This window comes from Chelmon rostratus, chromosome 23 (genome assembly GCF_017976325.1).
Source record: "Chelmon rostratus isolate fCheRos1 chromosome 23, fCheRos1.pri, whole genome shotgun sequence".
In the NCBI taxonomy this organism is placed as follows: Eukaryota; Metazoa; Chordata; class Actinopteri; order Chaetodontiformes; family Chaetodontidae; genus Chelmon; species Chelmon rostratus.
In genome coordinates, this window is record NC_055680.1 from 13,814,629 (window position 1) to 13,826,439 (window position 11,811).

Sequence of the window (11,811 nt, forward strand, 5' to 3'; positions counted from 1 at the left end):
ATACACACCTCAAAGAACAACACAAATGTATTGTAGTAATAAATAGTTTAACCTTTAATAACAACATTCATATTAAAAAAAGCACAAAAAACACATAAAATACCTTAAGTCCACTAATGTACACATTTCAACAACATCATAATATTAAGATCTTTACATTAGATTTTTTGCTCATTGTTAAGTTAAATCGCAGACATTTACACAAGCTGATCATATATTTTAAGTTAGAACAAACACGCCTAGACTAAAATGATACAAAAACAAGCGACTTCTTCGCGTGGAGCCGCTCGATAGGAGGAATGTAAGCACGGTGACATGAAAACAAAGATTGTGTGTGTTGTCTATATCTGTTTATATCTAAGAGAGATTATTCAGAGGACGAAGATTGCTATCATCTTTTGACCTAACCCTAAAAACAGCCAACAACCAACTGCTCATCTAAATAATAAACTGTGTGTGAATTTCTTTGGCACAGCATACTTAAATGTGAACCGTAACCACCTTAAGTCTCCTTCAGTCACACCAAAATGCTAAAAAATGCTAGCTCTGGACTAGCATGAGTGCCCGTGACGCAGCGCGGCGTCTCTTAGGCGTAGTTGTTGTTGTGCTCGATCCTGGTCACCATGGTGGACACCAGCCGCTCCAGCTGCTCTGCACGCTGCTTGCCCGTCTGGAGGACCTCCTCGTGGTTGGCCTTCTCCTCGCTGTCGTAGTCCATCACCGCCTGATTGGTGATCAGCGAGAGGGCGAAGACCCGCATGCCGCAGTGACGCGCGATGATCACCTCGTGCGCCGTGCTCATGCCTAGCGAGGAAAAGACGGCATTTAAGATGAATATACAGGGTTTATTTTCTCAACTTAAAACTGAAATGTGATGTCACGCTGGCTAACAGAAGAAAAAATTCAGAGCTAATGTTGCTAATAGGTTTGTATTAAGCTTAACAACTTTGATTTCTCTCTTTCTGTTGCTTTAAAGGTTAATTTTTCATGTGGAGTTTGCACTTTAACTCTAAAATATTCTGTACCAGTGGCTAAAAATCGTAATTAAGTTAATTTAAAACTGCTCACCAACGGCATCAGCACCCAGTTTGTGCAGCATACGGGACTCAGCGATGGTCTCGAACGAGGGTCCGCCCAGCACGCAGTAGACACCCTCCTTCAGGAAGTCCCCGTAGCCGAGCTCCTGCCCCACGTCCATGGCCAGCTGCTGCAGCTCTCTGTCATAGGCATCGGACATACATGGGAAACGCACACCGAACCTGTGGGAGGAAGAAGAAGAGGGACAGGTGGACGGTTTAGAGAGGGTCAAAGCCAGTGAAGACCTGTCTGCAAACAGGTTTAAAAACCATATGCAACACGCCCCAGTGCATCTTCAAATGTACGGCATGATGAGTCACAGATCCACGCCCTCACGCCTACCTCTCATCGTTGGGTCCAGCCAGCGGATTGTTGCCAGCGAAGCCTGGCATGTTGAGGTGGTCTTTGATGATCATGACGTCTCCCACCTTGAAGTCCTGATTGAGGCCTCCGGCTGCGTTGGTCAGCATCACCGTCTCCACGCCGAGCAGCTTGAAGATGCGAATGGGCAGCGTGATCTGGAAACACACACATGTAAGTAAAGATGTTATAGGACCGTTCAGAGGGAACTGGAAGGACCTTTCAGCAGCGTGACAGGATGAGGCCACAGATTTCACAGCAAATTGCTCCTTGATCCAGTCAGTTGCAAGAGTTCAAATGCACCCTGAAGCACACGCACCTTCTGGATTGGGTAGCCCTCATACAGGTGGAAACGCCCCTGCATGCAAACACACGGCCTTCCCTTCAGGGTGCCGAAGACCAGGCGACCGGCGTGTCCGTGCACTGCAGGGAAAAAAAAGAGGACGGTCAGTGAAGCTCGACCATGAATGGAAACCGGTCAGCAGCTGTGAGGCTTGCAGTTAAACTCACCGGTGCTCTGCGGGAAGTTGGGGATGTCCTTGTAGTTGAAGGCTACCTGGTCCTTTAACATGTCAGCCAGGCCTCCGAGCCCGGAGCCGCACACGATGCCCACTGTGGGTCGTACGTCTGTCTGGGCCAGCAGCCAATCGGCAGTGGCCTTGCAGTCCTCGTAGCTGTAGCTGGATGACATGGAACGAGGGTCAGAGGTTAGTATGACCGCGGTCAGCAAATCAAGCAGCAATCAATTGATTTATTAGCTAAAGTTAGTCTTATCCTTAAGTGACGTGAAAGTGCTTTGTGTCAAACCTGATTTCAAAATGACCACTTAAGATTTTTTGCTGCTTTTTCTTCTCTGGCTGTCAAACTATATTAATGTCAGCTTTTTCCAGAGTCCTTAATCACCCTCTTTGCCTCCTGATTCACTGCCCAGCATGTGATGTGGTCATTATTATCAGATTACAGGATGCCTGATCTGAGAAGTGCTACTAATAAGGATATGACTTTTGAGGAGACACGCGCACACACACATTCCTGCAGAGTCACGGCGGTAGCGCACCTCTCATGCACTTCAACACACACACATGCTTTTTTTTTGTCTGCTGAGTTGAAATATCACACTCATTTGCGTAATTCATTTAATTTGACATGCTGCTAGCTTTCACCCTCACTTCAGAAACTGCGCTATAAATAAATATTCTAAGAGTTGTAGTGTTTCATTACAACCATTAAGTTAAAAAAAGACAGCACCCACTGCCACAGAACAGAATATTCTTCTCTATTCTATCAGGCTCACACTTTTTTCATTTTTTTCAACCTCACTTCTCCACAGCCCATGTGCACATTCTTTCTGGCCCCCTGCCAAACATTCCCATGTATCTTTTTACCCACCGTCCTGACCGGCCCATGAAGGGGCCATGTGTTCAGCAGCATGGGAAGAGGGCAGCTGAAAGTACAGTCTGTTCGAAAGTGTACTCACCCTTTGTTTACCTCTGGAAACATTGCAGCAGATTAAGTAAGAGGCTGATGATGTCAGAAAAATGAGCAAATGGGCGACTGCACACTTTTCAGCGCAGAAAAAAAATCAAGTTCCAAGGCGGCAAAACGTTGAATCAGAGCCCAGATATTATACAAGCCGGGAGGAGGTGATTTTGATAGGTGTCTTCTCTTGAGGTCTTCTTCTTTGGAGTCCAGGTAAAGTCTTCAGTTCTTCTCACTTGTGTCTGGGGAAAAGGCGCAGTGGCCGGCTTTTTATTATAGGCCCTGACCCCCCCACCCCCGGCCCTGCTCCTCCTCCGCTCGAGATGACGCATGTGGCTGCTGCGGCCTCATTGGCTGGGCAGTCACACCTTCAAAATGATTTATACCGACTATTACTACTGCCTCCCCCTCCCTCTTCCCAGCAGCAGCAGCAGTCCCATTCACATCAGCCACTTTAAATCCCGCTGCACTCAGTGGCCCACATCACTGTCAGCGGGGAGTGGCAGCTGTTGCAACATCCCCTCAGCAATGATCAATCAATCAGAAATGCAGAACACGATGTGCTGTGCATGTTCAGCCTGGTTGAGAAATGTTTTGTTTTGAACGACATGTGTGACCTGTCAGTCAGGTAGTGTTTTCATGCATTGACTTGGATGTGTCATCGCATATGCCAACACAGACTGACTGTAATAATAACAATAATAATAATAATATAATAATAAAGCTGATTTGTACGGCACCTTTCATACAAGAAAAGCAGCTTTACAACAAAGGAATCAACATGCAACGAGTGCTTCATGTAAGAGAGACACAACAAACGTGATCCGCTTGAGCATGATAGTAAAAATAAAGTTTAACAAGAACATTATAAAAGAAATGCATCAGTGCACAGGTGCAAAAAAGTGTTTATCACACATTTTGTTCAGTGCATCTGTCAGATTTCCCCATTTTTGTCCTTGTACTAATCCCAGGTTTCCAGTCACAGACACGGCAGAGGACTGCTGCTATCTGAAGGTCATGCTCACTCAGTACTCCAGAAGCAATAGAAGTGAAAACAAATATGGTGCTATAGCCTGCTGTGTCTTTCATAAAGTCTGCTCTGTAAGAGAGCAGGAAGTGAAGAGCAAAATATACCTGAGTACCTGAGTTCTGTACTTGAGTACAGTTCGAGGTACACTAGTATTTCAAGCAGCCTTAAATCTCTACTCATCAACATTTCACTGTGAGTTATTGCCCCTTATTCTCCACAACAAGTGATTGACAGATACTTTACAGATTAAGATGTTTCATACAAAACACATTCAGTAATCAACTCATACATTATGATGCATTGTCAGTACTTTACATTGTTGTATGGCGACGTTTGCTTAAGTAAGAGATCGGCATACTTCTTCCAATGCAATGATGCAATAATAGTGTTTATTATTAAAGATAATAATAAACACTACAGACTTGAGACCCTTCAGTGTTTATGTTACTTCCATCATGTCCAATAAACAGCTGTAGCATCAAATACGTCTTGTTAAACATTCCTTCAGTTGCCAGGAAGTGTGATGTTTATTTACATCATGTTTTACGCATGTGCTTATCAAGCAGTTGCTCAACTATCCTGCAGCTCATACTGCTTAAAGTACAATTCAGACCAATTCAGACTTTTTTTTGGCAAGTTTGGTGTTTTATGGACATTTTTTGGGGCTGAAACATAATTTAAGTTCTGTGCCTTGAAGGACTTGCAACACCTGCCTTCTTAAAATGACGTCTTTATTAAAGAAAGACAAGTATAATGTACAAAAAACTGTTCCAACAAATAACGGTCCTCTGAAAGCAGCTGATGTGTTCATGTTCTCACACTTTTTGGACTTGACATGTGATGTTAAACTCCTTCTGCAAGAGAGCTTTAACTGTGAAATCCCTTCCTGAAAATCGAAAATGCTGTGACAGTCGTCCTCTAATTGCAGGGATGGCGGTTTCAGAGTGTCTGAGAAGAGGCCAGAAGGCCAGCACCTTGCTTGAGGGAATGAGAATGAGTGAGAGGCTAATTGTGAAGTGCTCTTGGATAAAAACAAAACATAAATGCAGCCATTTACCATTACAGTATCAGGTTTTACTGCCAACAAGCAGCAACCAAGAGAGATACCGAGGGGCAAAAATCATCTGCGTGCCAAACTGCAGCAAGAAAGATCTCATATGTCAGGAAGAGCTTCAAAAACGGACAAACTGCATTGATGCAGTTTGAAACACTAACAAGGATGTGACGGACTGCTGACTGTTGTTGGGGGGGGCAAAAGCACCTGAGGTCAACAACATGACCCCTTACATGACGACCCAGATTGCATCATGATGTGTGTTTTTGCTATTGTTGCCAGTAAGCTTTAGTGGGTTGACACACTCTGTTTGCAGCATGTGCGCGTTGTAAATGAGGCAGATTACAGGCAAGCCACTAAGTCATAAATAAACACTGCGTCCTTATGACTGGCTCGTTTATGGCGCCACATTGGACTCGTGGGATATTCCGATCGAACAGTCACGATCACGAGGAGTATCACCTGGACTGAACATGCTGTAATTGATCCACCACAATAAATATGGAACAGGGCGGCACGTTGGGCACGCATTTATGGAGGCGAGCCAAGCGTGGAAGAGCAGGAAACACACATTAGCAGATTAGCAGTGGTGGAAAAGCAAATGGCCTGCATTTAAAGTTTTACTGCAGTAAAAGTACCTCATTATGACCAGCAAAAATCTAAGTAAAGTATCAAGAGCTAATTATGCAGGACAGCCCTTTTATTTAATTGTACCACCTGCGTGTTACCATGGAAGCAGCACTTTGTCAGCTGATGGTGGAGCTGATTTGAATTATTTTATGTGATGATCGTGATCTTTTAAAACAGGTTGAAATGACCTAACATCGCTTGTTTTAAGAAAATAAGACTCAACAACAAACACAAATATCTCGGTAAGATGAAGGTTTTCGCAGCGGCTGCAGAGCCAAGAACACCGAAGTCTAACAGCAGCCAAAACAGCGAGGAGAGCCGACACCACAGCATGCAGCCTGACGTCGCTGGACCTTGAGTTGTTGTTTGGCATTGACACATTAGAGGACAGTCGTCAGCCTGACTGTGTATTATGATTTCTGTTCAGTCAACCACCTCTCTGTTTGGGTTCTCCTGTTCTTTTCCAGGGCAGTTGCTCACTGATAACAGGGGGGAGTCGCTGACCTGCTGACCCCCCCCCCCCACACACACACACACCCTTTAGTTATAGCGAACACGCCTTTGGCTCAGCCAATGAGTGGGGGCCAGCTGACTGCAGCACAATGGCCCACAGAAACCTGTGTACCTGTTCCTCGTTTTTTTTTTACAGCCGGATAAAATGTCAATAAAAATGTTCCACCCGATGAAGACGCTGGCGGCGGCAGGAATGGAGAGGTCACATGGTTGCAGTCAGTTGTCTGTCAGGTGTCTGCTGCTGAACTTTGTTTTTGTCTTTTGAACCAGTTTTTCATTCACCCCCTTCAGACCACAGTCAAGGAAAATGCTGATGTTTTTGGACTGAACTTGGTGCAAACCCATCATGAAGTTTTATGTCCGGCAGAAAACCCATTGATTCCTAGTTAATATCTTCCTAGCATGCAAACATCTGCTCCAAACGCTAACACATGACTTCTTATCAATTTTATCTTTGCTGAAGGCAAAAAACAACATTTCTGTAAATATAAGAGGGGACTGTAACTTTCCCAACTCGTCACATATGGGCCCTACCTCTTCCAGAGTACCAAACCATATTCGGTCTCATTTTGCAAATAGGTTTGTGCTTTACTTGCAATTGATTTGTATCAAACACACAAGTCATCCCCTCAGATTATCTATTACAGAATCAGAAAGAAGGCCGATAACGTGGATCCAAAGTTTCAGCGAGGTCAGTCCAAGATAAACAGATGAACTCCCACTGAAATCTGTCATCTCACCGTCTGTCATCTTGCCGCATGCAGGCGTTGGTCACGCATGGGACACAGTGTCAGCAGACACTGCTGAGTCATACTGGTTAAGAATGATAGACATCTCGATGTGCGTTCCGCATCATTCATCCGCCACGTTTGATGTCATTCGCAAAGCTGCCAGAGCGAATGTAAAGCTGAGATTTCTCACACGGTGAATTCCTGACCTGACATCATGGGTTCCGGCGATGAAACAAGCTATTCAGCTCCTCTGGTAGCTTCATGAGGCAGCTTTTAAGATGAACATCTCACATGTCTGCAGAAAGGTCCTGCCCTTGACCCCTCAGTCATTTTAGATCAATCCCAGCTCTCCCTGTGGTGATATATGTAAATGATTCTGGACTGGTTCCCCTCCTGTAGGAATTGTTTTCTTGTTCAATTGCTTATTTTATCTCACCAGCTGCAGAGATCACATGTGGAATATCTGCATGCCCCCATTACTCATTGCTGTAACACTTCCTGTCACTAGTCATTGATACCCAGTTGTTCCTTTTGGTCAAACTCCAAACTGCACCATTATTACAGACAGTGAAGAGGCAACGAGAAATGAGGCAGAAATAGATGCACCAAAGGTCCTCAACCAGACTTGAACCAGGAACACTGCAGTGCATGGTCAGTGTCTTGACCCCTGAGCCACGTGGGCACCCAGTCCACATATTTAGCAACATATCTTCTTACCTGCCTGAGCTGCAGTTCAGCTTTAACCAGCTGCAGATCTTTGCAGCCAGGATGTAAAACGTGTTCTGTAACAATTTAACATTAAACTCGCTTGAACTCCTTTTTCTTCCTTGTCGAAAAACATGGGGCTTACATTACCCACAATGCAACTCAGCTGCCAACAGTTCAGTTGGAGAGTCACGTGTGTTACAGATCGTCAGTAGTGGGTAATGCAGTCTCTAGCCTCGAGCAGAAATGAGTCTGGTGACCTGTCTAACCCAACCAAACCTTTCTCACCTGCAACTGACGCTGACTCAAGTGACATCACTTGAGGCAATTTGTATCACAGAATGTGGTCTTGTGAAAGCTACTTGTTGGGTCTCCTAACTCCACCGAACAGTGTCAGCTTTTTTCAAGCACATTTGTCCTCAGTGTAGGCTCACTGGCTTCCTTTTACTCCAACAAAAAATAATAATTTGTCCATTTTACTTGAAAAGTGCGACACTCAGAATAATGTGTTATTTTACTATCTTAGGTTGTGTCCTTCATTGCTGAAAAAAAGTCATTGCTTTTTTGTGTCTATGAGTTGGCTCGCAAGGCGGAGGTCAACTCATAACGGCCTGCTGACTGCTTGACTTCTGCCCTGCGTGCTGTATTTGGCCCACAGGCCAGAGGTTTCCCACCCCTGCCTTGAAGTAAGGACTTACAAGGCTTTACATGATTTAGTGCTTGATTATATCAGGAACTCTTAACTCCCTGCTGTTCTAAATGCTTTGTCTCTTCAATACTCTCATTTAAAATGATGCAGATCTCCTATCAGTTGAGCATCTTCAGTAAATATGACATATTCTTCTTTATATGCTGTTGTGTTGACTGTATTTTATATGCCTCCCTCTGGCTTATTGCTGCAGATAAAAACATTGTGCTGTCTGGCAGTATGTCAGTGTGTCGACTAAACTGTTCTGGTCCTCTGGGTGCATGGTGACACAAGAAGTTTCAACCTGCTCTCTGTGGTGTCTTTTCTTTCACTCTGTTGCAGATTTTCTTATCTTTTACTTTGCTCGTCATATTATTCCCCATGTTTTCTTTTTAAGTGCTGATGAATAAACCCACTCACAGCACGGTGAAGACACCTGAAGTTGTACAAATGTACTTCTTGATGTCCCACAAAAGACCTAAATTAGCCTTTCACCTTTCCCATACAGACCTAAACAGAATTGGCTGTTCTGTTCTGTTCCCAGTGTCCTACATGTAAACTGTCCCCATATACAATACTGAATATTGATTTTATGGGACAACTAATGTGTGCAAGGTCAACCCGCTGTGGCCTCATGGCCTACTTTCAAAATCATGGAGGGGAATTAGACAATTTATCAATTAAGCACCTCCCACACACAGCTGAAGGCACTGATTAGCTCGAGAAGACGCAGGAAATGTAAAGAGGAAAACTCAATGTGTCCCAAAAGGAACTCAAGTATATTAAAAACAACACATGAATTGATATAATATGAGTTAACACAGCCCTAAAATGATAATGTAGTCTTACAACTCAACATGACAAACTGTCATCCCATGCAAATCAATTTGATTTTAACAAAGAACACTAAATATTGTTTGTAGGGATAAAATTTGATGTACTGATTAAAAACTTAACATCTTTAATTCAAGAGCAGTGAGTCTTTTTTCTATAACCTGCATCTTTACTAATACATCCCCCTTAAAAAACAAGAAAAAACAAAAAAACATCAATAAAAACAAACAAAAATGACATATATTACTTTTTAATTTTATTTTATATTATTTATAATACTTTATATTATTTAATTTAAAATATTTTTGCTTGTGTAATTTAGTTAATATAATTCATTTGGTTTTATTTATATCTCCCCTGCTTTTTCTCCTTGTATACAGTCACTTATACATTATATTTAATGTCATGTCTGTTATGTTTTTCTTTTACAGAGAATACGGTGCAACTGACAGCTGGAGGGAAACTTTTTTTAATGAATGTGTGCAGTTTATTCAAACTGAAGGAATGCCACTAAACGAAGTATTTAAAAGAAAAAAGAAAACAACCGCTTTTTTTATAGCACAAAGAGACATTAAGGAATCATAAGACACAACAAAGCATAATAAGTGAGTGAGTTAAAATTTTAAATATACAGTAACAATGACATTTGGACAGACTTGAAAGTAGCAATACCACATCATGAATATTATACCAAATCAACTTATTTGGCAAAGCTGGAGGAGATAACTGAGCTAGCAAGTTGAAAAAGTGATAATCTGCTCAAATGCTGCTGAAAAAGGCACTGAATTGCAATGCATTGCAACTGAAGCTCCAACAGTAACACTGTTTGATATTTTAATTTGAGTAGGTTAAATAGATTAAAGTCTTACATCTGTGGCTGTTAATTTATCGTCTGATGCAGTGATTCCTGCACATCTCTTAGCTGCTGCTGTGCCTCCAGAACATGAACTTGTTTGCCTTGCACTCATGAGTACATCTGTTTCACAACTCATCCAGCAGAGCAGCGTGGAGTCATGAAATGGAGTAATAATGGGATAAAAGTTGCAAAATTGTGTTCAAAAAGAATACCCTGTGTCAGTGGTGTGACATGCCGTCAGCAGTCGGACGAGCTGCTGCAGCTGACGGGGGAGATGGACGCCACGTGTTCTGCATCTTGTCTGCATGTGAAGCTGGCAAAGTAGGTGTAAAATGATGGACGTGATGCAGAAGTGAAGCCTCACAAGACACTCAAGTGACGCCCGGAATGTTTTTATGTGCACGGTCTTGATTATGTGTTAAATTGCCATGATGATCTGTGGAGCCACTTGAGGACACTGTGGTTCGTACAGAGAGACAGAGAGAAACATTTCTCATGTTCTCAGGTTGTCTCAGTGTCATGTGTGCATGGTCATGTAGATGTACTAAACATTTGTCTGTATGTATATGCGTTTTTTGTGTGTAATGTAATGCCTTGCTTGGAGTTCCTCTCACTTCTTTTACATTCTTGTGTGTTTTGCTACTGCTTTTTGTATTGTACATACAATACTTGACTGTTTTAGCCTACAAATTTACCACTCGGTTCACTGTCACTATACGCACCTGCTCAGCGCTAAACAGGTGCTTTTAGCGACCAGCTGGTGCCGTATTTACTATCTAATAAGCAAGATATTTCCCACAGGAGTGTGTGCCTGAACAGACCTGAAGTGAGGGTAAATGTTGGACCAACATTCATCATGCAGCCAAAAGCACTAGCTGAATGAATGCTACTGTTGCTACACACCTGCTATTTGCACCCCAAGAGGCAAATCCACTGTGTTGGATTTATTGCCGTCTAATGGTGAGGTTGCAGATTGCAACCAACTGAACACCCCTCGCCACATAGTGGCTGCTTAAGGTGCAAAAAACACATGAATGCTTCTTTCTAGAGCCAGTGTTTGGCTTGCCCATTCTGGGCTACTGTAGAAACATGGTGGTGCAACATGGCAGAGGACCTGCTCCTTCTGTAGATATAAAGAGCACATTCTAAGATAACAAAAACACAACAATTCTTATTTTCAGGTGATTATATTCCCTAAAAATCAACACACTAGACCTTTAATACAGCCTTTAAGTGCAGTAGAGTGCTTTATAAAACACCTATATGAGAAGTAAACACCCTACATTCATCCTTTTTGGAGCTTGAAGATCAATTCTGTGTAGAGGCCCGCTGTATGTATAATTGTGTGGCTGATTTGTGTCACATCTATTTATGATACAATCTTATTTTGGATCGAAAGTTTTTAATTTTAAGTGATATAAAACACATAAAAACAAGCAAATCAACAGAGTTTTGATGCAAATCATGTTTACATGGCAGATGACTTAATAGATTAACTGATTATTACAGCTAATCAATTTAGCTAATTTGACTGATTTTGCTGAGTAATATTTGCATTTTCTTCATTTGTTTTGAGAAGAACCAATTTCAACAATTTCACTCAACATTTCCAAAAGAGATTCATAAATGTTTAATATCAAAATTTTAAAATGATTATAGAAAGGTTGATTGTGTTTCTTGCATAGCATATTTCTATACATACATATAGGCTAAACGATTACTGTATACATGACTGGCTCACAGACATAAATGTCAGACTTTGTTGTGCAGCCTTGACACCAAGCAATAAACTTGAAATATGACTTCACATAAAAGTGTAGTTCCTGGGAAACAAAGCAAATGTTCAGAGTCACT

At 42.3% G+C, this 11,811-nt stretch overlaps 1 protein-coding gene across 1 annotated transcript; it reads right to left on the reverse strand.

The window, feature by feature from the left end:
• Positions 1-41: 41 nt before the first annotated feature.
• Positions 42-3,171, reverse strand: pnp5a (purine nucleoside phosphorylase 5a). Its single transcript, XM_041965080.1, has 6 exons — positions 2,915-3,171; positions 1,948-2,117; positions 1,757-1,860; positions 1,420-1,595; positions 1,069-1,259; positions 42-804 (listed from the first exon to the last, which is right to left on the reverse strand). The coding sequence occupies exons 1-6, from the start codon at positions 2,935-2,937 to the stop codon at positions 587-589; spliced, it is 882 nt and encodes a 293-aa protein (XP_041821014.1). The 5' UTR covers positions 2,938-3,171; the 3' UTR covers positions 42-586.
• Positions 3,172-11,811: the final 8,640 nt, after the last annotated feature.

Bases quoted from the DNA above. Each gene is read 5' to 3' on its own strand.
- pnp5a (XM_041965080.1), bottom strand. From the start codon at position 2,937: ATGTTTCCAGAGGTAAACAAAGG. The intron at 1,596-1,756 runs GTGCGTGTGCTT...GTGTGTTTCCAG, and splicing joins AGGGCTACCCAATCCAGAAG to ATCACGCTGCCCATTCGCAT. The intron at 805-1,068 runs GTGAGCAGTTTT...TTTCCTCGCTAG, and splicing joins ACTGGGTGCTGATGCCGTTG to GCATGAGCACGGCGCACGAG.